Source organism: Rhinichthys klamathensis, unplaced genomic scaffold (assembly GCF_029890125.1).
Source record: "Rhinichthys klamathensis goyatoka isolate OS25496 unplaced genomic scaffold, OSU_Roscu_1.1 h1tg000004l_1, whole genome shotgun sequence".
NCBI lineage: Eukaryota > Metazoa > Chordata > Actinopteri > Cypriniformes > Leuciscidae > Rhinichthys > Rhinichthys klamathensis.
Window position 1 is genome coordinate 1,496,126 of NW_026606557.1, and position 27,722 is coordinate 1,523,847.

General features: G+C 40.3%; 1 protein-coding gene across 1 annotated transcript; it reads right to left on the reverse strand.

The window, feature by feature from the left end:
* Positions 1–27,722, reverse strand: cdr2l (cerebellar degeneration-related protein 2-like). The gene is made up of 6 exons (XM_056250841.1): positions 27,526–27,722; positions 27,175–27,293; positions 15,206–15,318; positions 4,385–4,533; positions 3,099–3,263; positions 1–1,290 (listed from the first exon to the last, which is right to left on the reverse strand). The coding sequence occupies exons 2-6, from the start codon at positions 27,251–27,253 to the stop codon at positions 381–383; spliced, it is 1,416 nt and encodes a 471-aa protein (XP_056106816.1). The 5' UTR covers positions 27,254–27,293; positions 27,526–27,722; the 3' UTR covers positions 1–380.

Consider the following 27,722-nt stretch of genomic DNA (forward strand, 5'->3'; position numbering starts at 1 on the left):
TTCTAAAGCAAAGTGTGATTTAATATTGAACAAAAGTGGTTACACAACGCTGTGGTTATTCATAACATGTAATGCATGCGAGAAAGGAAATAATCAGCAATGATCATCTTCAGGTGGTTAACAGTTTAACCAATAGTGAGTAATATGGTCTACACTAAAAGGCCAACCCGGCAAAAGCACATTAGACGACGAACATCCTGTTAACAGAAAAAAAACACCATTTATCTCTTGATATGTGGCACCAAATGATTCAGGGATGGGTTGTACTTAACAGCCCCCTCTAAACATCTTTCTGACTGTAGTTTCGAAAAAAAGAAAAGACGTTACATGAACGACTGAGGAAACGGAATCAGTGGCACGAATATTAAGAGCGAAACCGGCTATTTTCCACCTTTCCTCCCTTTGGTGGAGTTTGTGTCACTTTTCCTCCCTTTGGTGGAGTTAATGTCGCTCTTGGTCCTCTGCAAGCGGGAAAAGATCTCCTTGAAGAGGGCTTTGTACTCGGGAGTGTTTTGGCTCAGCCGCTTGTCCACAGCCTCCACTTGCCGGCTGATTCCCTCCAGGGCCTCAGGAGTCGAGGGCGTCTGTGGAGGAGTGGGCGGCCGCTGGGGTTCTGCGATACGGCACTCCTTCATGGACGGGTCCCGGGACACGGGTCGGGAGGTCTGCACCTCAGCGTGGCACAGACTCTCCTCGTGGCGCCGGCACTTCCCTAGCAGCTCCTCGTACTTCTCCAGGAGGGCGTGATACTGCTCATCCACCTCCCGTAGGATGGACATGCCCCTCTTCCGGACGCCGTTAGCATGAAGCGCGTAGCTGCCTTTGCGTCTCCCTGAGGCATCGAGCGCAGAGATGGCGTCTAGAGCCGTGTCGCTGCAACTCTTCCGGACGGGCGCCGCGTCCCCGTTCTGAGTTCCAGCCATGACGGTATCATCCGGCGTGTCCGTCTCTGGGGCGCAGTTGAGCAGCGTCTGCTCCAGGCCCTCGTCTCCGCTTAGCAGGCAGGCTCGGGACTTGCGGAGCTGCTGCATCTCCTGTAGCTCCGCCTCCAGTTCGTACACGCGACGCTGGCAGTTCTCCGCCCCCGTGAGACGCTGCTCCAAGCGCTCGTACTCCTGTAGCACCGCGCCACATTCCCGCTCGGCCGCCTCACGCCGACCGCGCTCGGCCGCCACCGCTGCGCGCAAAGACGACACCATCACGCGCAGATGCTCCTTCTCTTCGTCAGCGGGCGGACATTCCTCTAGGTCACCGCTGCCCGGGTACGACACCATGAAGCTATCCTCGTACCTGCAAAAGAAACACCAAACCATAGGCACAGAGAACACACCGTGATGGATCCAAAGAACAGAAAATGCAGGTTTTAGAGATGACAATAATGCTGCAGTCACAACTTTTCTTGCCTATAGTGACGTATAGAGTCCCCAACTTTAGAACCAAGTCGATACTGAAATTTTAAAATTGTGACTGAGCGCTGTCGAGCAGAATTGTAAACACCTCTGATTGGCCATTGTGTTCACGCGCTCGTTGGATTTGTCTGTGATTGTCTACATTGATCAACGCACGGGAGCTTTTGAAAGTCTTTTGAAAAACGGGAGCGGGAGTGTTTGAAAGCAAAAGCAAGGACCGGTCCACTGATAGACGCCTGCTTACAAACACTCCCGTGTGTATCTGTGCAAGCGCTCGGTGAAGAGCGTCATTGATGTATATTCACAACATGTTTTTGAAGCGCTAATCATTGTATCCAATCACAGACATATTCGATGAGCACGTGAACACAATAACCAATCAGAGTGGTTTACGATTCAGCTCAGCGCGTCACATTTTTAAAATTTCAGTACCGACTTGATGACAACTCTAGTGACGTACATCCGGGAGTGTGGAGAAAAGTAGGGAATAATTGGTTGATGTTGAGATGTGGGCCTTGGCCTCAAAAGTGACAAACTTGGAATGGCGTGGACTAATGGTGTGTTCACACCGAACGCGAATAGAGCGTCAAATACGCGTCTAGTTAGACGCTTAAACATTCGTTCGAGTTCAAATTTTTGCGCGGAAGACATTCGCCCAATTTCGCGTCATTCGCAACGCCCGGCGCGAATGATGCGTCTATTCGCTTTATTGCATTGACTTTTTTATGTATTCTACTCACGCAAATAATTAAATTCACGTTCGGTGTAAACACACCATAATGCTGCGTCCTAAATCGTGTATTGTATCGTAAATGTATTGTATGAAATTCGGATGTACAGCATCCATGTTGTCACTGTCACGTGACCTATGGCATCAGTTGCGTCGCTTCACTGCCATTCATAAATCCTCTCCCGTGGCCTCATGGGATAGTAAAGTGTCCATTGGATGCACACTTCAGAATCTCACAGGAAGTAGTGGGTCATCTGGGGACATTTTGCCTACTGTTTTATGAATACCACGAATTTGGACATGCTACTTGGCTCACTTACTGTATATGATATAATAGTATGCAATTTTGGACACTGGGTAAATGATTGGAGAAGTCCTGCATCAAAAGTCTGTCATTTTTTGACAGTTATATTTTTATTAAAAATTATGAGGTAAAAATTTGTTCGCAATAAGATAATTATCAGGGTTCCCTAAGATTTTTAAAAGCCATTTTATTGAGACTGCACTCATAAACCTAAATTTCTAGACATATATTTTAGGGCTGATTATAACCAGAAAAAATTTGTCTAATTGTCCAATTCTCTAAAACTGTGGGAACCTTTTTTTTAATATATATATATAAATTACTTTAAAATGTAAAACTAAAAGCCCCAAATTATTCAAAAGATCAACAGTCATTGATTATGATTATTAAAGATGTTTTGCCAACTCTGGATCGTACTGTTCTTTAATAACATACAGATTGTAATGAAAGCACTGCTCTTCTGTCCCGCACAGCCTCGTTTTAATGTAAATATGGCGCTACCCTGACCAAGGTCTATTTCATTCTGTTCTTCTCTTTCTTGGAAATCACTGTTTGTCCATGGTGAAATACTGTTTTCTGTGTCATTTCCCCCTGTGGACACATGTTTTAATGCCACGACATGCCTCCAATGCAGGTGTAATAAATCGAGACGTACCTGGGAGCGGTGCAGAGCTCTTTGAGGCAGGGGAAAGAGTGCACTGTCTTTCTCCTCTCTTTCTTTTCTCTGTGAACCCTGAGCTCTTCCAAAGTGCGCAACTCCTCCACGCGAGCCGTTAGCGTGTCGACCTGCCCCTGCAGCATCTCCATAGTGCTCGTCAATCTGTAGGAATATGATCACTCAATGCACGAGACAACACAAACCATATCAGAAATGTAATGTTCTCTCTGGTATTCTCCATTGGATTGTCAGATAATACAGAAATGTACCATCAACCCTTGAATAATGTAAATGCCCTAATATAATTTCAGTAGGAGACTGTAGCCTGGAGATGTCACAATAGCAATACAGTAATCCACATTTAATGAAAGGCAAACAATGGTAAGTGATAATGAATCTGAACTTATGAATATTAATTGACTGAGGCTCCAGGAAGGTTACAGTGCAATATCAGCATGACCAAATTAATATTTATGAGCTGCGCCTTTGCCAGATTAAAGGCCTGTTCATACCAAGGGCTATAACTGTAAAAATATAGTTTTAAAACTAATTTGAAATGTAAAAGAATAGAAAAGTGTGTATATATAGAATATGGTTGGACTTTATTTTAAGGTGTCCATGTTACAGTGTAATTATGCATTTAACTACTGCGTAATAATCATGAACTACATGCACTTACTGTAGAGATTGGGGGTTTGGTTTAGTGTTAGTTGCATGCAATTATGCATAATTTATAGTTATACCTAGAATATGTAATAGTCCACACCACAATTGTATTTACACATGGTTCCCAGACAGAAACATAGTGTCGGCCCACATCTGGGACACGGTGATTCACGTGTGTACTGACCTGGGCCGACACTATGATGCTGTTTGGGTTGGAATCACTAGTTTCACAATGATTTTGTTTCAGCTAATGAAAAATATAAACATTGACAGCCAATCAGAATCCATCCTGCTTTAAAGAGCTTGAGCAAAACTGCGGCACGCGCTCAGAATAAACTGGGCTGCGTTTCCCAAAACATCGTAAGCCTAAATTGATCGGTGGTCAATTTAGGCTTACGATGCTTTTAGGAAACGCAGCCAAACATTGATGTGGACGCTAATATAGTTATCATTCTTTGTGCGAACATAGAGGCCTTTAGACTCATAATGTCAGGAATGTGTCGGTTTTAGAGAGGTACAATAGAATAACTGGTATTGACATTTTCGGTACCGAAGTACTTGTGTCGCCCCCGGTGTGTAGTGCGTTTCCCATGATGCTCTGATAAGGTGCGGCTCACCTGTCAATCTTCTGCTGAGAAGCTTTGCTTTCCAGCACCAGTTTCTCATTGGTCATCTCCAGCTCTCGGGCCGTCACATCCAACTGCTCGTACACCTTAGCGTGCTGCTCGTTCATCTCGCGTAACATCTCCATCTGCTTGGTCAAGTACTGACGCACAGAGACACATGCAGAGTATATGATATATCATTGTAAACAGGGCTGTTAGTAGTGCTGCCACTAACGACTAATCTTTCGACTAATTTTTCGATTAGTCGACTAATCTAAACGACTAATTAAAAAAAAAATCAAGTGTTTATTTCGTTGTGTCCATTTTATTTTGAACTCAACTGAAGAGCCAAAACATAAAATGTCACCTGTTCAAAAACATTATGTATTAACAATCTAAGCATTAAGTATCTGCATTTCCATTAGGCTATACATTATTAGTCAGAGTCCTAATCTAATCCTCTAATAACAAACATGTATGTATTACTTAAATAAGCTCTTTGTTCTGCCTTAAAAAATGTACAGTAAGCTAATAATGATTAATTTATGTACATTTCTGAAAAGCATAACTGATAACATCACTCTGAATAGTAAAGTAGATGCAATGCATTTTCTGTGAAAAGCGCTATACAAATAAATTGGAATTGAATTGAAAGAGTCTGGACTAGCCCACTATGAGTCGCGCTAAAAGCAGGCAGGCACGCAGTTATGTAGCTCGCGTTTACACCTGCGTGCATGGCGGGCCCGTGCGTGAATGTGAAAGCAACGGACTCGGGAGCGCTTGTTCAGGAAGTTAAGTAACCTGCCCATGCGTTTTAGCTGATTATGATGCATTTAGTTAAATAAAACACATGTAAGGGATGATAGTGTTGATGATTTACCTTGGAGTCTGCAGTGTATTCGCGAATTGCGCGTGCAATCAGGGCAACACATTTGGAAATCCACTGTCTCCTCAAAAGAGTCCGTTTGAAAAACACAATATATTGACCCGTCACCCGCGTTCTGTTTTCTATCATGCGCCGTGCACGTTTGCGATGGCATAAGATGCACGCAAACTCAACAGGGTTCGGTAGAATTGAGTGTGAAACCAGACCAACGCTGCGGGGGGCGCCGGGAACAATCGCGCGCGGGCTCGGACCGCAGCAAACGAGCCCACTGTGAAAGCTCCGTCACCTGCCTCCCAATTTTTCATATCAAAGCAGTGAAGGCGGGCGGGAACGTGAAAGAAAATGATAGCAGATAAACCAGCAGGGCGCGCACGGCGCACAGACTGGTGTGTGGAGGTGAATTAAGGCCTCATTATGCTTCTGCGTCAACTCCACGGCGTAGCTACGCCGTCACTCCTACGGCGTCGTGGCCGTTTTATGGTTCTGCGTCAGGTTGCGTTGCATCGCGGTGTATTTCACCGCCAGAACGCTAGGGGGTGTGTGCTTCGCGAATCTTTTTGCTAGTTTGTTTTGGTCCCGTGCGCCGGTTCCGCTTTCGTTTCCATTACCCTTCAAATTGCGTAAATTGAAATTGCGAATTGAAAATACGCACAATGGAACCACGTCCATTTCGCAAAAACTCCCGTTTATCGCAAAAAAAGATTTTATGCTCGCATGAGGAGGTTTTTCAGGCAATTCGAAAAAGGAATATTTAGCAAAACTGCAATGGAAGGTTTTGCGCATTTACAGTCACCTGATTTAGAAGACGCGGTGTGTTTGGGGTCCGTGTCCACAAATAATAATAATAATTATCATCATTATTATAACATTTATTAGGCTACATAGCCTATGTAGAAGACGCTTTTATCCAAAAAAATGAACAAAGCAATTCGTCACATCTCATTCAAAATAAAGGTTGAGTTGGACAATAATATAATACGGGGCTAAGATTATCAGAAATAAACACAAGATTTTGACGCATATTCAAGTGTTTAAGCGGAGCGCGCACTGGATGGCAGGGATAGGCGCGCTGGTGCGAACACTTGCATTTCCCTATCAACAGTGGAAACAACTTAAAATACTCTATCATTTCTGGTCATACAGAAAATAATAATAGCCTACATTATTCGCAACTAATTGTATTTGCGTAAACTCACAATAACAAGAAAACGTTGTGGTTTTGTAAAATAAAACAAAACAATCAGGCGCGCTTTCATGGTCTCCGTGAACTGAAGCGCGAGAACTGAAACAAAATATAGCCTATGTAGGCTATTGAAATGTCCACTTTAAAACGAACAAATTCGAATCGAAAGCTTCTGATTATGTAATCCGTATGAAAGGTGCATTTCTCTCTAAAGGTGCATCCGGAGATGGAGATGTTTTTAGCCGACATTGATTTAGAAAACAATAGTTTATTAATAAACAATTAAAATGCCTCGTTATTTTTTCAGACACATTTATTATAACCTATAAATCACCTTTCTGTAGTGGTTATGGTCTTTCATTCAGCACTGCGGGAAAAATATAATTTCCAGGTTCTAATTAGGCCTTAGAAAACCAGTAAAATCTACATGTTTTCCATATTAATTTGTGAATATTTTAAATGTTTAATAAAGGAGCAAAAAATCATAAACAAATAGGCTATCTTAAATTTCGTCGATTTTTTATTTTTTTTTATGCGCAGCATTTGGTGTACAGTTCAAATTAAAAAGTTTGTGTTTAACTTTGCGTTTAAAAAAAATACAACAACCGTTCATTTTTCGTTTTGCAATTACGGGTTAAAAAAGGGCAAACGAATGGACCCAAAAGTAGGCTGCTACACTGACCGTTTGGAATTAATACGAGACAGAGTTCTTTATTAAATTCATAAAAGAAACAATTACAGGAATAGCATACTGGACTCTAAACCTCAAAGAAAGGCCACAATCAAGACCTCGGAGCAGAAATGAGGGAGAACTCCTTTCCCTGCCATCAATGCTTGGATAACACACCACGTCTCCTTCCATTAATAATAATGTCTGCGGTGGCTATAGTGACACAAGGTATAGCATCTTGCTTTTGGAAACATTGGACCCGAAGCCTGTATATGTTCTATAAATGATGCCTCATCCGCATCATTCTTAATTGTTTTGTATTGTTTTTACATTTATATCTGTACTGTGTTGTCTCTGGACCTCTGTGTCTTGAATAAAAGTTGATATAGGCTATAACGTTAAACCTACCAACGTCCGTTACCATGATTTTTGGCATGGCGAGAGGAAAAAAAGACGTTTAAGTCGCATAACATCGGTTAATGGAAACGCCGTCATTTCGCAATAGTTTTTTATCGACATAGAGAAAAAAAAAAATCGCAAAAGTTTTGCGCAAATCTGTAATGGAAACGAGCCTAATGGCGAGCGAAAGAGAGAGAATGTTGTTGCAGCTGGAGCTAATCGACGTTGAACAACAAATGATTTTATTGCAAATGTTAAATCGCAGAAGAATCAAATGTTCCTCAACTTGATATCGTTAAAACAAACAGTGCAGTGGTCACTTTAAAAATGGCGGTATAGCGGGAGGGGGAAACTGGAAAAGCTTCACTCCCGAAATGATGTATCTGACCAATCACAGCCCTTGTGGTCTGCGTCGCCTCGACGCGTAGTTAAAATTTTTTGGAGGTGCACGTCGAGCTACGGCGGAGGGGTCGGAGAGGGGTTCGCGGCGACGCAGAGAGGTCTGCGGGGGTACGCCGTCAATTCGACGCAGAAGCATAAAACAGGCTTTACAGTGAGCCGTTTGTGAAGGGAGACCAAAAATAAATAGCAGTCAATAGTAAAACGACACGTCGACTAAAAAAATTGCCGTCGACTAATTTGCATGGTCGATTACGTCGACTAAGTCGACTAATCGCGGCAGCACTAGCTGTTAGTGAACGTTTTCTAATGTAGACTAGTTTTGTGATTGTTCTTATGATTTACAGTATTGAGAGGTTCTAAAAACCTTTAGGGTTGACAAGTTTCATTAAATTAATCAGTTTCAGTGAATCGATTCAATATGCTGATATTGTGTAAACCCAATTAGAAACGGTTCATAAAAGTGCCAAAAATAATGTTTCTCCCAATGCTGATGAAATATAGTATCTTGTTTGATGGAGTTCACCAATGTTCACAACTACAGTGTGTTCAAGCTATTATAAAATGGCATATTCTTGTGGAAAGTTTGGTAATCTCTTGTGAAATGTGTTTTTGTGTTAAATTTCGCTCTGAACTTTCCTTCGCTAAGCTTAAGACCATAAACCCCTTACATTTAATTTTTTTCCTGTGCTTGGATTCATACGGCCCAAGCAGTCTCAGCATTACAGGTCTGAGATATCTAAATGCTGTGCAATCCATACAGAATGAGGCCAGTATCCGAATCTCTCTGAGAAACAGCAGCTCATTGTTCTCAGATATGTAGTCTTTGTTCAGAGGATCTGGCACACGTACAGGCGTATGGAAGTAAAATAATCCCAAATGTTTTTGAAACAAAAAGCCTGTTGAATTGTACTCCTTGAAAAAAATATGCATTGCATTAACCCTGCTTGTATTTTAATGCATTGTATTTTTAGGGCTTGCATTTTTATAGGCTGAAATTTAGCATGGTTAAATATTTAAGCTGTGAATATTTCAAATCAAATCATTTCAAACACATTTTCATTAGTAAAATTTAAATAATCCATATTCACCTTTCATATTTCATTTCCCAAATATTCAAACTGATTAAAAATACAACCTAAAATATTCAACAGGCGGTTTTCGGTCCATTTTATTTCGCTTTGCAAATTCGCTTCCACAAATTCAGTGGTTCAAATTCGACAGTAAATTCAACATTGACATCCAGGAGCTGCAGGAAAAGTAGTAGATTACCGAGCATAATCTCCATCTGCTGTTAGTCGACCACACCAGCAGGGGGTGCAAGCGCGTGTTGTTGACGAAGACCAGAGCAACAGTTAGACTAGAGCAAGCCATTCATTCATAAAAACACAGCATGCATTACGTTTTTTGTGACGATTATCTGGGTCAGTATATATGCGGAAAAGATGATATCTAAAGGCACAAAAGCTGTTTTTATGTTTCATTCATTGTTACTTTCCCTGTGTAGCCTTATGTTATCAGCCTTTTCTACAGTGAACGGGATTATAATCGGTTTCCCTCAATACATCATCATACTCAAAGATTCCCCGAATTCCGTCAGGACAAAGCGCTTAACGTAGCTTAATGGACTACAGTGATATAAAAGACCAAACTCGCACCTTATTTGGAAAGTATGTATTGTACATGTACTGCATTAGATTAAACTGGGAAGTAGCACTTTCATATTGTTGTTCTATATTGTTAGTTTAACTAGTCGCTTTGGATAAAAGTGCCAGCTAAAAGACTAAATGTAAAATTGGGTTGACATTCGCACATTTAGGGACCGTCTCTAAAGTAACAAGTCCTATAGGCCTAAACGTTTCTAACTTCAATAGCAAACTTCAATCTATTTGAATAAATTGCGCATTATGCTTGAGCCTGACACCTACACGAACACTTTACAGTTGGTTTTATGACTGTAAGTCGTTCTTTTCAAATGGTATTTAAGTTAGAAACGTGTATACCAATGTCGTATGTAACTTTAGAGACGGTCCCTTCTGAGTCCATCTGCTAGCCTGCGAGTTTGGTCTTTTATGTCCATTAAGCTACGTTAAGCGTTTTATATGTCCAGCAGGGGAATCCTGACATATTGAGGGAAACCAAACCCTAGAACTGCATGCAGCACATCACTGCAATATAAGGTTAAGGCAACTAAACAACCAAGAGAAATATGTCAAATGTAACACTGGATCTACATCCGCATCAGGGGAATAACATTATCGTTCATGGTAGAGAAAGATGCATGTAGGCTACACAGGAAAAGTAATGGTGAACACACTGAATTTCACATAAAACAGACGTCATAATAATCACAAATACACTTACATTTTTGTAAATAAGTTTTTATGAATGAATGGCTTGCGCTAACTGTTGCTCTGGTCTTCGTCAACAACACGCGCTTGCACCCCCTGCTGGTGTGGTCGACTAACAGCAGATGGAGATTATGCTCGGTAATCTACTACTTTTCCTGCAGCTCCTGGATGTCAATGTTGAATTTACTGTCGAATTTGAACCACTGAATTTGTGGAAGCGAATTTGCAAAGCGAAATAAAATGGACCGAAAACCGCCTGTTGAATATTTTAGGTTGTATTTTTAATCAGTTTGAATATTTGGGAAATGAAATATGAAAGGTGAATATGGATTATTGAAATTTTACTAATGAAAATGTGTTTGAAATGATTTGATTTGAAATATTCACAGCTTAATATAAAAATGCAAGCCCTAAAAATACAATGCATTAAAATACAAGCAGGGTTAATGCAATGCATATTTTTTTCAAGTAGTACAATTCAACAGGCTTTTTGTTTCAAAAACATTTGGGATTATTTTACTTCCATACAGGCGACTCCCACTGCATGTGCTCTCATCTACAAACACGCTTCGTGCGCTACATTAGCATCGTGCTGATGTGTACGTGCCTCATCAACGGGAAATCTGGAAAATGATTCTTCGCTGAGACATCAGGTCCGAGGTCAGGACGGGGTTGTGTGCGCCATTCAGAATGCAATGAGAATCCTTCATTTCAAGGATTCAATTCATTTCCTCAATTTGAACTGAGGTCACACACGTTTTTAATAACATGAATTTAATATGAAAACTGATTCACCGGAATATTTCCACAAACTAATAGTCAATGTTTGAAATGCCATCTGCTATTTTTTGTTTGTTTAATGCACATACCCAGTATTTCATTATATTCCTTGAATGAACTTTCATTGTATGGACCATGGTGGAAAACACCCAATTTCCTTCCAATTCATTTATTATATTCTAACATTGCAAATTTGATGTCAAAAATTGATTAAGCCAATTTGATTTATTTCAAGACATTTTTGGAAAACAAAATGACTATATTTACATGTGCGGTTATAGCGAGATTTAGGCAATAGTGCGATTAAACTTTACCTCATGTAAACACAACACTTCTGTCAAATTAATGCGACTGAGCTCATAATCACAGTAATATATGTAGTGTATGCTGATAATAATAGCCATAAACAGGCATGTAAACGATTAAGCCCTTACTCTGATTACTTGAAATAAATCACATTATTAGTGAACATGTAAACATAATCAATGTGGTGGACATTATGTGGTGCTTTACGCCACATTTAGGATGCTTTCACACTTACACTCACCGGCCACTTTATTAGGTACACCTGTCCAACTGCTCGTTAACACTTAATTTCTAAGCAGCCAATCACATGGCGGCAACTCAGTGCATTTAGGCATGAAGACATGGTCAAGACAATCTCCTGCAGTTCAAACCGAGCATCAGTATGGGGAAGAAAGTTGATTTGAGTGACTTTGAACGTGGCATGATTGTTGGTGCCAGAAGGGCTGGTCTGAGTATTTCAGAAACTGCTAATCTACTGGGATTTTCACGCACAACCATCTCTAGGGTTTACAGAGAATGGTCCGAAAAAGAAAAAACATCCAGTGAGCAGCAGTTCTGTGGGCGGAAATGCCTTGTTGATGCCAGAGGTCAGAGGAGAATGGCCAGACTGGTTCGAGCTGATAGAAGGGCAACAGTGACTGAAATAACCACTCGTTACAACCGAGGTATGCAGCAAAGCATTTGTGAAGCCACAACACGCACAACCTTGAGGCGGATGGGCTACAACAGCAGAAGACTCCACCGGGTACCACTCATCTCCACTACAAATAGGAAAAAGAGGCTACAATTTGCAAGAGCTCACCAAAATTGAACAGTTGAAGACTGGAAAAATGTTGCCTGGTCTGATGAGTCTCGATTTCTGTTGAGACATTCAGATGTTAGAGTCAGAATTTGGCGTAAACAGAATGAGAACATGGAACCATCATGCCTTGTTACCACTGTGCAGGCTGGTGGTGGTGGTGTAATGGTGTGGGGGATGTTTTCCTGGCACACTTTAGGCCCCTTAGTGCCAATTGGGCATCGTTTAAATGCCACGGCCTACCTGAGCATTGTTTCTGACCATGTCCATCCCTTTATGGCCACCATGTACCCATCCTCTGATGGCTACTTCCACCGTGTCACAAAGCTCTAATCATTTCAAATTGGTTTCTTGAACATGACAATGAGTTCACTGTACTAAAATGGCCTCCACAGTCACCAGATCTCAACCCAATAGAGCATCTTTGGGATGTGGTGGAACGGGAGATTCGCATCATGGATGTGCAGCCGACAAATCTGCGGCAACTGTGTGATGCCATCATGTCAATATGGACCAAACTCCCTGAGGAATGCTTCCAGCACCTTGTTGAATCTATGCCACGAAGAATTGAGGCAGTTCTGAAGGCAAAAGGGGGTCCAACCCGTTACTAGCATGGGGTACCTAATAAAGTGGCTGGTGAGTGTAGTTTGATATGCTGATCCAAACCAGAGTTTGTATTATTCGGGTCCTAACTGCGGAAAGCTTGGACCAGAGCATGAGCTGTTGCTTTGCAATGACAATGCAGTGATATAGGGGTTCCCTCGACTTAAGACTTTTCTAGTCGACTCGTAGTCGTTCATTTAAGCGATTAGTCAACTAATCGCGCGTTTATATGAATAAGCCATAAATCATAATAACGAGCCTTTAGTTGCCTATTTGAAATGCATAGCCTGATCAGCGCTCAAGCGTAATCATTATGAATGAGACTGTCTAAACATTTGAATAATTTATTGATAATGTTTTCGGCTGCAGAGATGCTGACTCGTCATCTCCGCATTAGTGTCTGTGAGGCAAAGCGTACGCTGAGTTTCGGTTCATTTATGTGACGCGCGCTCCAGTTCTGACTGAGACGGCAGAAAGCGCATGCTGATTGTTTACATTATTTTTAAAAAGCACAACATTTTGTTGTTACTGTGAGTTTACAAAAATAAAAGTAGACCCTTTACAGTTTGCGTTCCTCTTATCTGTATGACCAAAAATGACGGAGTATTGTAAGTTAAATGCAGTGACTGCGTGATTTCGCCACTTCCTGTGGAGGGTTTTTTTTTTCGCGACTAACCGACTAATAAAATGTTGGTCGACCAAACCGCTTCTTGTCGACTAACGGTTATTCGGACTATTAGCGTTGCTCGCCTCACTTTTATCTTTTGGCTTTTGAACCTTTGGTTTTGTTTCCAAAGCATCAGCACATAACAGCACTTGCATCTATCCGCCACAAATATACTGCAAATATTCAATCTAAAGGATGCGTGAAAGTGAGCAGAAATGATTATATGAAATCATACGTCATCAATAGCGGTTCACTTGCGCGAGCGATTTACTATGATTTAGTTCAAACCAGCAGCGAAACGTACCCAGACCACCCTTTTTAATGCGGACTCGTGTACGCTTCGGAAAGCAGCGTTTACATTATCCAAAGTCTGACGTCAATCGAACCCGAGGTGCGCTCCAAAAAGGGCTAGTGTGAAATAATCTAGATTGCTGGGTTATAACTAGGGATGGGCATCGTTAAGAAATTATCGATATCGATGCCATTGTCGAGTCTGCTTATCGATGCGATTCCTTATCGATTCCCATATCGATTCCTGTACCATTCGCTGAACATTTACAGGGTGGCTTTGAGAGTTGTTGGCTTTGAATGTCTAATTTAAAGTGGTTTTAGAGAATGAAAACCAAGTGTGCAATATCTAGGGCCCTATGAAATCAGTTTTATTTTTTTCCAAATTCCGTTAAATTTTTTCCCAAATTCCGTTTTTTCCGTTTTAATTTTTGGGAATTCATTTTTTTTTTTACCCTTTACTGTTATTTTAGTCATAAAAAGAGTGTGCTTTTAAAGTTAATGATTAAAATGTATACAAATAAAATAGGAATGACCTTAAATTACAGACATTTACTCAGTAGCCTTTTCAGGACAAATACTGCATGATGCCACATGACACTGCAGTCTTCAAGTAACAACAAAATATGGTTATGAGCTTTAAACTGTCCAGTAAAATAAATTATATTAGTTTATATAAGTTTAAATATAAGTCACACTCTGTCTCTCTCTCGCCCAGTGTCGCTTGCGGAGTTCGCTTCGCTTTTGTCCAGCCCGGCGCCTCATAGACAGACTAGTGTGTGTGTATGTGAGAGAGACGCGTGAGTGATAGAGAGACGGAGGGAGAGCGGGGAAAGGAAATGCAACGGAAAGAATACGCTGCGTGTTTTAAATAGCATAACAAAATTTAACGAAACGCTATATGTGGCAGCCGGAGTTGATTTTGTTGATTTTGTGGCCGCGAATTAGTCTATGTGTGGGAAACACTGCATAAAAGTCACGTGCGAACTGCTCGGCTCGGTACTGAGGGCTTAGCGTCGAGTTGTGGAGAGCCGCTTCGCCATGCTTTCATTGTTTTGATGCCGTCATTGGAGCTGAAGTGACGGGAGGGGTTGTGTCGCCCAGATTTGCTTCCCCGGTCTGCATTTAAAATGAAGCCACACTCTCGATCGTTTACGTCTCGTAGCCATCGCGCTTTTGGGGGATTTAAAAATCCAGTCACATAAGTTACTGTAACGTCATGCCGCGACACGGGAATGGATGGAACGGAACATTCGGAATCGTTAGTGGAATCGTTAACGTGTGGACGTGTACGATTCCGATGGATCGGAACGTTTGGAACCGGTTCCAAACCGGAACCTGGAACCGATTCCCAAACCTAGTTATAACGGTTTGACAGTATTGAACTTAGTTTAGAGAAACATGTCTAATTAGTTGTGAAATGCAGTACCGTCATTCATAAATAAGCATAAAAATATGAACACAGTTGTGGATCATGAGAGGATGTATCCACGGGTCTGTACCTCGATCTCCTGCACCTGCTCTTCATTGTTGATGTACATCTGCTGCAGCGAGTCCTCCAGCTCTTTATTGCGCTCCAGGAGGGTCTTACCCAGCTCGGCTGCCAAGTGCAGATCTGAGACAAAAACACAGCGCAATATCAGGGGATCTGCCAGGAAGTCTTTTGTTTCTTTCTTTACATTGTGTACTGCAGGTGTGTTTTAGCATTAGGAAAAACATATTCTGGCTACCACAGGTTTCCATTCATTTCTATAGGGCAATTAAAGAGAACCCACCAAATTTTAAAATTTTTCCCTTTAAATACAGGAGGAATTTAAAAAGGCGGCTAAAAGAAGATAACTGTGAGAACAAGCAATTTAGCGGCACAATGAGATTTGTGTGAAATCAAACTGTTGGGGTCAGTAGGATTTACATTATTATTTTTTTTTTTAAATAAATGAATACTTATTCAGCAAGGATGCAGTAAAGTGATAGTACAGACTTTTACATGGCTACCAAAATATTTTGATTTCAAATCAATGCTGATCTTTTGAACTTTCTATTCGTCAAAGAATCCTGAACAATTGCCACAGTTTCCACAAAAATATGAAGCAGCACAACGGTTTTCAACATTGATAATAATCGGAAATGCTTCTTGAGCATCAAATCATCATATTAGAGTGATTTCTGAAGGATCATGTGACACTGAAGACTGGTCCTGAAAATTCAGCTTTGATCACAGGAATAAGTTACATCTTATATAGTACAGTATAATAGGGCTGTAGTCAACCAAAGAAATCCTTAGTCGACCAAAGTCTTGTCCTGCGCAACGATTAGTCGACAAAAAAAAAAAAAAAAGACGCGATGTTTTGATTGAACATTTTTTAACAATTGTCATAGAGCATTTATAAAACAACAACGAAAAAACATCAAAAATACATAAAACTATAATAATAATACAATTCTTTGAAAATTAAGTGATTTTTTTTTTACTGCAAAAAGTGAGCTCTGTCCTAGGTCTATAGTGACAGTCACAATCGCGCACCTGACCACACCACACGCTACAAAAAATATAACTGCTATCTGCCACAATGAAAAATCCTAACAAAAGCTCTCGTTTATACAGGCTGTATATTCTTCTTTACTTTCAAAGCTATAGGTTAACTTTTGTCCAGCCTATCTAGGCGTTTTAAAACAAACACACACAAAAACCCAAAGAGCCTAAAAAACAATCCTAATAATAATAGGCTTTATTGTAGGACCGCATATAGGTTTATTTTCGTTTTGTTACATTATTTAGGCTATTTCCAAATGCGTCAAGTGTACAAATAAAAACAAAAACATATCAAGAAAACACAATCTATTGAGTCAGCATGATAAAGCCGTTAAAGGGACTGCTCACGTCTTTTGCGCGCTCAAGTTCGATTTCAAATGTAGGCGCGCGGTGTGCGCTAATGATGGAAGCAACGGTCGCGGTGCGACGCGCTCTTTTTTTTCCAAGTGCGTCCACGCCGCATCGAGATACAAACATATAGTGTATAAAAACATAAAAACCGAAACAAGTAGCGTTCTAACTGAATGAATACAGCTAAACTACCTATAGCCCTTACTGAGCACGAAGCAGCAGCGCAGCCACAGGGGCGAACCGAGTGTTCTATGTGTGTGCGCTAAACTGTGGCGCTGTTACAAAATAGCCTAAATTAAAGCATTTAAAGTTGGGGATAAACCATAGGCTAATTATATTTAGAATACAGTAATATTTAACTGCTTATAAAGGAATAAATATCAAGGAGTAAATCATTGAAAATTTCTTTCTATTGGTAAAAAAAAAAAAATGCAACTGGTCGACCAATAAGAATGTCAGTCGACCAAGACGGCATCGACCGATAAGTCGACTAAACAACTAAAGTTGACAGCCCTACAGTATAAATCAGTTATTTTAAAATTAAAACAATATTACTGTTTTTACTGTATTTCTGATCACATAAATAACTCAGTCTTGGTGAGCATGACAGACTTATTAGCAAATCTTAGCAACCCCAAACATGTTGAACAGTAGTGTCCATCTGAACATGCATATTTTATTACAGGTCAAATAAAGATAATAGTAAATTCAGTCTGATGGGACTGAATTAAAGCAAAATCCATTAATTGAGTGGATTTTGTGACAGATAAAATACAGAATTATGCTGATAATATAACATCAGAGGAAAAAACGCCTGACAAACTTGAAATGATTGACAGGTTCTGACTGACATTGACTACTTTAAATAAGTCTGTATATGAGGTAAATGTGAGATTGCACACTTAATATTTTTCATCTTTCACTGAGTTCTTTGAACATGCACAACATAGCATGGCCTCTCATCCCTTAGTGCTTGAATAAAACTGTTGTGTGTGTACCGATGGTTTACGCTGCTCTCTTGTTATGTTCAAGTAGCTCTACCTCACACAAGCAGAGTGTGTTTCTCTGCGGTAGCTGGAATTAGTGGCGTCGGTGTGTTAAAACCTGAGAAAGGAGCGAAACGAGGGCAGAGAAAATCCTGCGGTTTAATTCCGCCTAAAGGAGGTGATTTCATTTAATCCTTCGTGTTTTCTGATGAACATGAGCCAGAGGGACGTCAACCAAGATATGACTGAAGAAATCAAAGATCAAGAGAACGAGAGGCAGGATCCAATGACTGTGAGGCGCGTGTAATAAAGGCCAGTACAGGCGAATAATTGATATTTGGCCTTCTGTCACCATTTTGAAAACAGTAGAAAGAGAAGAATAGGATAGAGAATAAGAAATGTCTACTTGAGTGGGAGAAGACCAGCATCTTCAATGAATGGTTTCCTTATAGTTGCACGTTTAACTAGGATGAAACATATTTTAACATCAAATGACACTAAATGTTTGTGAAACCTTGACAACAGTAACTATGTTTCCATCCACAAATGGCAGGATGCATATCAATTCTAAAAATGCGCATAAAAAGCTAAAGCGCTCAATTGAGGCAGATCATTTTGCGCATAAATTATGATGGAAACACATTTTCTGAATAAATCCCTCAGCGTGCAACAAAAACTCACATGACTTTTTCCTCAACAGAGGATGTGATTGGATAACTGGACTAACCAGCGGACCAATCCCATCGCAGCATCTCAAATGTTGGTTGGTTCACTCTGAAATGCTTGAGCCAAAGATGATTTGGTATAATTCCCTCTCAGAAGCATCTCACACGACTGCGCTCTCAAACACCAGCGTCCGAACGCAAGTCCATCATGATGGAGGAATAAAGAGCCACAGTTTCTTCCCTGATTACAGCAACCTCCATTTTTAATACAGATATTTTGCAGCAATATACCAGGAAGTGACGATTTTGTCCTCTTGAACACATCGGATGGAAACGCTGCTTTATTCGCAAATGTTTATGCGATATTCCAATTTTGTTAAATTCGCAGGTTTGGATGGGAACAGCTAATGTTTGTTTGGTTGTATATATAGGCTGTTGTCCTCCTGATTCTTTGTTTTTGTCTCCCATTCCTCGTTTTTCCTCCACAGCCGTATCTCCATAGAGAGTGCAGTGTGATTGACACTAAACCCCCCATTCAGAGACACAAACACAGTCCCTCCGGTCTCCTCAGATGGCGTTTTAATACCCAGCAGACACTGGGAACATGCTAACGGAGACAGTATCACACACAGGGGAGGAAGTGACATCGTGGGAGGTGCTGAAGTATTAAGATCTGAATCATTGACCTCCATTACACTGACGTGAATGCAGAGATTTATCATGAGATGAAACCTAGAGGCAAACATGCTATAGTGAGGAAGCACAGAGCGCCACACGCATAAATCACACAAGTGCGTCTGGGCGCCGCAGTGTAACACACTTTCCTCCTGTGTCTGTGTGTGGAAACCGATCCCATGAGAGTCGAGACAGAAACGCAGGTAAACACATACTGTAAGTGGGTATCAAAACTATTTGTTTACGTTTCATTTTCGGATCCATTGCTCTAGTGGTTTTCTCGCAGTACATTATAGGGACGCACCGATATAAACCGCCAATGGCTAAGAGTTAGATTGTTACGGCTGAAATCTGATCTATCCTGTTTTACTATCGTCAATTAAAATGTTCTCTATAAACGTCTCGAATTCCTCAAAGTGAAATCTGACATGAAATTGATTATGAAAAGGGAGATTAAGTGATAAAACAGATGACTGTTTAGTGCTTTTGTAACTTCACTGTTCGAATTAAGGCCCCTATATACTCGCGGCGAAGTCCTTTTTCGATCTTCGTTTAGGGGTAAAAAAGAAGTTGGAAATACCTTTGCAGTGATATACTGTTAGCGAACATCCAGACGCCGTCCACGCTGCTGAGAGCGACGTTTAGATAAGGAAATATGTGCTGCGTGCTTTCCTCTCAATAACAAAATAAACACACAACAAAAATGACAGCGGTGAGAAAAAAGTTGTAAAGAAAGCATCTGATCATAGCGATATGGAAATGTTTGCAACAGCTCTGGAATTTGGCACACCAGTCAAGTCATGTCACGTTTATATATATATATATATATATAAATATATATATAGCACTTTATACAATAGATCGCTTTAACGCAAGCAGCATCAGTGTTGCTTTCAATTAGAATTACAACTTAAGCTCCTACTATAAAGCGGCTCTCAGTGTGTTCGTGTTCTTACTCACGGATGTCAGACTCGAGAAGAAATGAACCAGAGAAGATTTCCACGGCAAAGAAGGCGGAGCCTCAGAGCCACCCCCACCTATCATGAAAGAAGGCGGAGCCTCAGAGCCACACCCACCTATCATGAAAGAAGGCGGAGCCTCAGAGCCAGAGAATGGTAGTTTCCGGAAGGTTTGATTTGGCAAGCTTTTCGAACTCTTTTTTGTCCTGATCAGGACAAAACTTTTTTGTCCTGATTTTGTTCAAAATAACATCACATCAGTTTGTTCTTTGCTTTTTCTTGAAGTATCCACCTTATTTTTAACATAAGAGCAGCGCGCCCATCTGTAACTTGAATGTGCAAGGCTTCCGGTGTCCTTCGCTTCCAGTTATTTTTAGCTGTACAAAAACAGCTCGCTATGTGCTCGAAATTGCAAACTGGTATTTCTTACCATATTATTTTAAGGTATTATGATAATCATAAACACACTGGTTTGTAGCACAGATAGTTTTACCTTTTACTGCAGCTCGTTATTCTTCTAGTTTACCTATAGCGGTATAATGATCAGATAATGAATCTGATGTCTCAAACATTCAGTCAATTTTAAAATAAGGTTCATATCTCGAGGCCTTTAGTGATAACTTTGGCTGATTATTGGGCCCGAGGTGCGTTTCTGGTACCTTTGTCAGGTATTCACGCCTATACGGCGAGGCGTGAACCGTCCGACGCGCAGAGGAGGAATAGTCCATTGTCTAGGTCCATTAATACCTGACAATGGACACCTCGAAGGGCATTAACACGCTTATACCATGATCACTTGCCAACTAACACAATTTTAAAACATTAGCTTATATTTTAATTAGTTTTACAATCGAAATCTAAAGTTTTTACAAACAATAACTTGGTTTCCCTGGTTACGCCTGACGGTTTATTTAGCAACCGGAGATATTTATAGTCCGCTCAGCTCGTAGAAACCTTCAGTTTAGCTCACTTACGAGCCAGAAACTTAACGTATTTTTTTTCATGTAAGTTAGGCTTGTCTAGCCATGGGCGTTACACTTTCGTTTTTTTAACCTATAATTAAAACACACAGGTAGGCATAGTATAACGGCTAACTAGATGTTTGTTTTGATACAATAAATTGTAAACGGATACTTAGACTGCCTGTTGCTATGGTTACTCACAGCTGATGTAGCCAGCGCATTTATTAATTCGTTTCGAACGGTAAACAGTCAGTTTCACCAGAACTCCTTTACTAGGTGTCCTCTATCACTTTTTAATGGACACCCTGCAGCCAATCAGATTCGGGTATTCACCCAGACCCTGGTATAAAACCCACTGCTAAACTCTCACGATGCAGCGTTGGAGAAATGGACTCGCTAGTCACTAGTTAGCCAAAACCGTAGTAAGTCTGTCGCACAACTACATTGATTCAACAAAAGAAATAATTCCTGATATTATCCGTAACATTTTATTGATATGGTTAAAATTGTGCATCCTTACTACATTACTGTAAATGTTAACACTGGTATCACAGCACCTCATGAATAAGGTTGTTGCATAACAACAGCAGAAAATGATATTCTGTACAGTCAGACATTTTTAGTAACAGCCTTGAACATGAAACAAGATCAGCGGTGATCTCTGAGGAGGAACCACATCCTAATTAAGGGTTTTTCTTAATTAACATTCTCAATGAGGATGTGTTTCTCTGAAGAGCCTTTCCAAGGCAACATGCCCGTTACAGACACACCATGGCCCACTCGCCCGAGGACATATATAGGCCTCGTGTGCACTGAGGTTTCTGCACGTGTGGTTTCAGATCAACACACAAACCAAGATCAAGTGTAAAGCCCTTTACAACAACTGCTCAAGCTGAATCTTTACATCCTCCACCAGCACGAAATCGTGAGTAGTGCTTGCCACCAAAACACTGAAGTCATAATCCACTCACAAAAATGTAATTTACTGTATAACATGGAATGACATTGGATTTAGCAAAATATGGAAAGATAAATCAAAAGTAGGGTCGAACACTCAACCACATCGTGATGAGGACTAGTGTAAAGCGCTAAAAGACTGCTTTTGAAATATTAAGTATGAAATATGAAAAAAAAGTGCACATATCTGTGTGAATGAATAGCGCAGGTTCAAACACGCTGAGTTTTCTCATTACTTATGGATATGATGAACATATGACCTTCATCTCTAGAGCTTCACCAGCATTTCAACTTCATTTCTGATAAAACTATCGTCAAATAGAAACAGAAACTCAAAGGTCTTCACGACAAAATAAGAGTTTGGTTTGGGAATGTCAAAAGTACCGGTACTTCAGTACAAAGTCGATACTGAAATTTTTAAAATGTGTTTATTTAAATAAAAAGTTCCGATCTATTATTCTCTCTTACGGTTATATTTTTCAATGACATTATAAAGTGAAACTATTGCAGGTGTTTTTCATTGTAGGCATTTCAATTAAAAAAATCTTTCCGTTTGTATCATTTTTAGTGATTTTAGATTTTTTTTAAGGTTTACCAAGACATTTTGAGAACCACTGGTGTACAGATGCTCTTCCAGCTGTGAAGAGCATCAAAGGTTTCTATTTACAACGTGTTTTTGCAGAGGTGAGCTTTGTAGCCAATCACAGAGATGTTTGTTGAGCCAATAAGAGGCGCCGCTTATGTTAGTCAGAATCTAGAATAGAGGACTGCAGCGATGATGTATTTGTGCAGGCCAAACCGGAAGTTAACATCATCCTGGTTCCCTCGACAAAAACACAACTGGATTTTTCCATTGGCTTTAGGATTATTGCAGAAAATAAGGGACTGGTGTCATAGACTTAGATTAAGCCAAGATTAGGCCTTAGTTCAATTAGGGCATTTAAGTAGCTTTTATAATCGTTAACCTAGAAGAAGAAAAAACATTACTAGTGTGAATAATGAGACAAAACTCTTTCGGTTAAAACAACTCGGACATGTATTTTGTCTGGGCCTAGGCTTAAGCCCTGTTTGTGACAAACAAAAGCTTATGATTCTTACATGTTTTGTTCATCCTGATAATCTTCCCAAATTTACAACTTTTATATTTAATTTTTTTACAATCGGCAGAAGTCAAAAACTATATGGACTCCTTATACTCCCATATGCGGTGTCCTTTAAGTGTCCTTTTTTGGAAAGACATCTAAATTTACCTTGAAAAAAAAAGAAAGGAGAAAACACAGTTTTGGGAAAATCATCCTTCAATCTGATAGCTTTCTTTGCTGCATATAGCAAATGATGACTAAATGAATGCGTTAAACCAGATAAATGATGCATGCTTAATTTCAATGGCGAATAATCGCGCCCTTTTTGTGCGATAAATCGAAATTCAAATTTTAATCTATTGACGGACCTATTCAAAATAGATCTGGAGTGTAGGTTACACACCACTTGATCTGATTGATTTTTATTGGATCTTTTTAATCCAATGCTTACTTAACGTAACAATCAGGCTTTATTGTGTTCTCTACTCATAATTATTAATCACATTAATGATGAATTAATTTCATTTATTTAATAGTTTACATTTTCAAATAGTACAATTAAAAAACAATTAAAATAAAAAAAAATACTATAGCTTTTGCTACGGTGCCGAAACGTGGTATTGTTACAGACTGCTGAAATTTTGATACTAGTTTGGTTTAACAAATTATGATAGGAATATATTGCCATTGTTCAGAAGAATGTACTTCTTAAAAGTATAAATAATTATTACGGATGCACTGATGTGTTGCCCAATAATCAGTATTGGACGATTTTTTTAAAACAATCACTTAAAAACATTCGTCATACAAAACGCTCAATCAAAAGGGGGCAGAAATACGCATAAGAACTCGTTCTGTGTGTGAAGAAAATGTCTCGTGTGTGGAAATACTTTCCATTGGATGACGATGACGGCAGAATTACAATTTGTACGCTCTGCAATGCTAGAACTTCACAATTTCGGAAAAAAAATCAAACATTTCATGTGGCACTATTGTTAAAACTCCATTCAATTATTAATTGGATAAAGTTTCATAAATTATGATTATCTTTTTGATTGTTAAAATATAAAACCATTTGCAGCACAAATGTGCAGGATGAGTTACGCGCCAACGTTTAGTTATGACTAGAGGTTTGTTCAAATCCCTTAAGAATGAGCAACAACCATGTTTGCCTTGTCAAATATCCCTGTTTTAGGCTACGTTTACACGACAAAGGGTAACTAAACACTAAACCAACTTTTTTTAGTTAATGATCTGTAAGACTGGGGCTTTATTAGTGCTGTTCATTGATTCGAGTAACTTTTTTGACATTTGGGTATAAAGTGTTTTAATTCTACAATATATGGTGTAAAAACGTCTGAGTGCTGCCCTCTTCAGGTTGAACGGTGGCTACTGCAGTTGAATTTTCCTATTGGATGTTTGCGGTAGTTCGTGACGTAGCGGTGAGAGCTGACGTAAGCAGGTTCCAGCTCACCACGCTCTTAGTACGAGCTACCACGTCCATGGCAGTATAAAAACCATATTGTTTAGTCAAAACCACTGTAGCGAGTCAGGAGTTGGAATTGCGAGTATTGAAAACGATCAGGATAGAGTATCCATTCATCCCCTCTATCTCCGCCCACTTTTCCAGCATTTTTCAAATATTGCCAGTGGGTGGAGTCAGGCTCTGACCAGGGGTTTAGTTACCCTTTAAAATGGGAGATGTTTTTCCTTTGCGTTTTCCACATACGACACCATTGTCAAACCGATCCCCAATCACACGGATCCACGCAAACGACTGAAAACGCTGTATTCTGCTGCCAGGCCACTAGATGGCGATGAAACACTATAGACTGAACATGTAATACGCGTGTGCACGACGTCACCGTTTTCCGAGATTCGCGTTTTTGTCGTTTACACAGAGACCGTTTTCAAAAACTTACAGCCCCTCAGTGTCCAGCTCATTACACATAATTATGTGATAAGTAAATAAAAGACTAAAACATCACATCATGCATGATTGAAAAGATATTTGATCTGCCACACAAGCTGATTATCTGCGTGTACTGTGAGCTTGCATCTGAAGTGTCTCTTGGCTGAGTGATGTGGTGTTTCACCCTCGCTCTGCCCGGCTGTACCGTCCCCTTCAAAAGACACAGCGGTGCCAGGAGTCCGAATCAGATCCTCCCACCACTCGAGTCGCATCCCGAACTCTTTCGATTCAGTGAATCCGCACTGAAGTCCTGTGGTTTCGCTTCAGAAGAGGAAAATCACTCTTTAGGGTGAAGTGATATCAAATCGTGGCCCTGAAACCACAAACTATACAGCAAACACACTTCAAAACCAACGTGCCACGGTGTTATTTATCAAAACGCCACTGAGCGAGGGTGATATTTCACTCTTTTCAGATCTGAGCGGGCATTTCCTCTGGTGATGGATTGCTTGGATATCCTGCAACGGATCAATATGGAGTCTCAGCGAAAGAGATGCTGTGTTAGGCCCTCCATTAGCACAGAGTGCATGAATATTACTTAGCTAATTTGATTGTGAAAAAATATGCCTCTAAACATGGCATCATTAGAGGTCTTCCTGTAGCTGGCGGTGCATTTCTGAAGCATGTCTAAACATGCAAGTCAAGCTCATTGCGATAATAGTGGAAGTGAGCCAATGCGGTGGTTGATAAGAAGATACGAGACTCGACCGTTCCCGACGAATCGCCTCAGCCAAAGGATCGTTCTTCCTGATTCCACTTCAATCCCTATTCCTCAAATAGTCAGAATTCTCCATTTGCCTTCCTTCCCATTCCCACTGTCAAACCTAAATGTATCCAGACACCTTCAACATTTCTCACATTATCACAGATTATTCGCTATAGTTTAGAAAATGGTAATAAATTATGACAAGAACTCAAGAGTTATTAAATCAGTTGATATTTCACTGGTTTTGTCCGTCCTTCTGTTAGACTGTCTCACAAATGAATTATGTTGAATATCCGTCAGCTGTTAAATTTAAGCACATAATTAGATAATACCAATCAACAAATTACCAAGCAATGCTTAATTTTGTTCAGTCTGTGGTGTAAAAAGGTCGCATTAACAATTAAAGAAAAAAAACTTCAGCAAAACATGGTCAGGTCAAAGTGTCTCAATAATATTTGGTCCCAAATTTTTAGAAAATTTACTGGTAGTCCACTGTATGGGTATAACGTGTCACAGTTTGCTATCCTCACTTAGATAAATGAACTTTAGCGTCCTGCACCCACTATTTAAAAACACATAAAAAATGATATCTGGTGTCTGAATAATTTTTGGTTTGACTGTATAAGTGTATCAGATCTAATTTAGGCATTCGGTTACTGGCTCATCATCATTTCTAGAGTACAGCGTAGCAAAGTGTCCTGAAATACACAGAGATCGGTCACGGGCTGTTCTACAGCTCAGCGTTTTCAGAGGGACTCGATCCAGAGGGCAGAGAGAGGGCAATGACATCATCCTAAATCAAGAGAGAGGTGCGTGTGTGCCGTCCATCCAGGTTTCCTCTCGTTCAAACACAGCGTGATGATATTGAAATAACTGGACTGGAAGGGAAAAAAAGTCGGAAAACTCAAGATTGGGAAAATAATCCAATCTGACATGTGAAACAGCTGTTGCATTGTTCAGTCCAGAAACCAAATGGCTCCCTTTTGACCAAGTTGAGTTCCCATTACTTTTCCAGTTGTTCCTGTTGACTGGATATAGGAAGGAGCTTCATAATTTTTTTTTTTTTTTAATGAGAACGCATAACTACTAGCTGATGAAAACAAACCATTAAATCACATACTTTTATCGAAGGCGGCTTACAAATGAGGAATACAACAAGCGATTTATAAATGCGACGCACCATCCATTATCCAAAGCTGTTGGTAGATTGTGAAGGTTTAAGAAAAGCAAATATCAGCTGATTTAGTATATGATGCATCTCTGCTTACTACAATGGAGATAAATAACACATTAATGCTTAGACTCTGCAGACGCACGGTTAGTGAGGAGGAGATTAGACCAGACTGAGCTAATGCTGAGCATCTGGACTGACACAGATCCAGAGGAAGACGTCATGCATTTACAGTCATCACAGATGCTCTCTAACCTTCAACCTCGAATGCATTTACAAATATGACACGATGGAGACTCTATAAATACAGAGGGAACCATTGTTTCTACACACAATAAGCACTTTCTTTGTCCGCGGTTTGTCATTCTCTCTCTCTCTCTCTCACACACACACACACACACACACCCGTCTTTGTTGTCAAACTGATGCGGTTTGTGGCGTTTAATTCTCACCTTGCTCCAGGTCTCTCTGGTCGTACCAGGGCTCGTCCTCTTCCGTGACAAACTCGTCCATCCTGTCGGCTCGGAGCATCAGTGTGTCGCGGTAAACGGAGGCTCAAAGATGCGGAGATCTATCAAAGCGATACAAATGCATGAGATTGCAACATCTGACTTGTCAAGGCGTTCATGTACTACATTTACAGTTGCATTAAAAACACAGACTTTCCTAGATGTCCATATTGTGCGTTAAAACACACTTTAACCAGCTATTTTGTACGCTGAATAAATGTGTTTTTCGAGCGGCATCCGCGATGGAGAGATCCGCTCAACGCAACAATGACAGCGCGCGCTAACGTTACTTACTGCGAACAAACACGCGCTCCGTCCGCGTCAAATGTTTCCAGCATGCTAGGAGAACATTTCCTACGAATTAAAGGAAATGTCACGGTGTTGCCATTTAGTTCTGTCACGTTCAATCCCTCCCACTGCCGTGCTAAGCGCGGATATCTCTCCTCATCCGAGTTCCCAACAACATCCCCGTTGGTTTCGCCCGAGAGATG

Excerpts from the sequence above, each read along its gene's own strand:
- cdr2l (XM_056250841.1), bottom strand. The coding sequence starts at position 27,253 with ATGCTCCGAGCCGACAGGATGGACGAGTTTGTCACGGAAGAGGACGAG. Across the intron at positions 4,534-15,205 it reads AGCAGGTGCAGGAGATCGAG|TACTTGACCAAGCAGATGGA; the intron begins GTACAGACCCGT and ends TCTGTGCGTCAG. Across the intron at positions 3,264-4,384 it reads TCTCAGCAGAAGATTGACAG|ATTGACGAGCACTATGGAGA; the intron begins GTGAGCCGCACC and ends ATATTCCTACAG.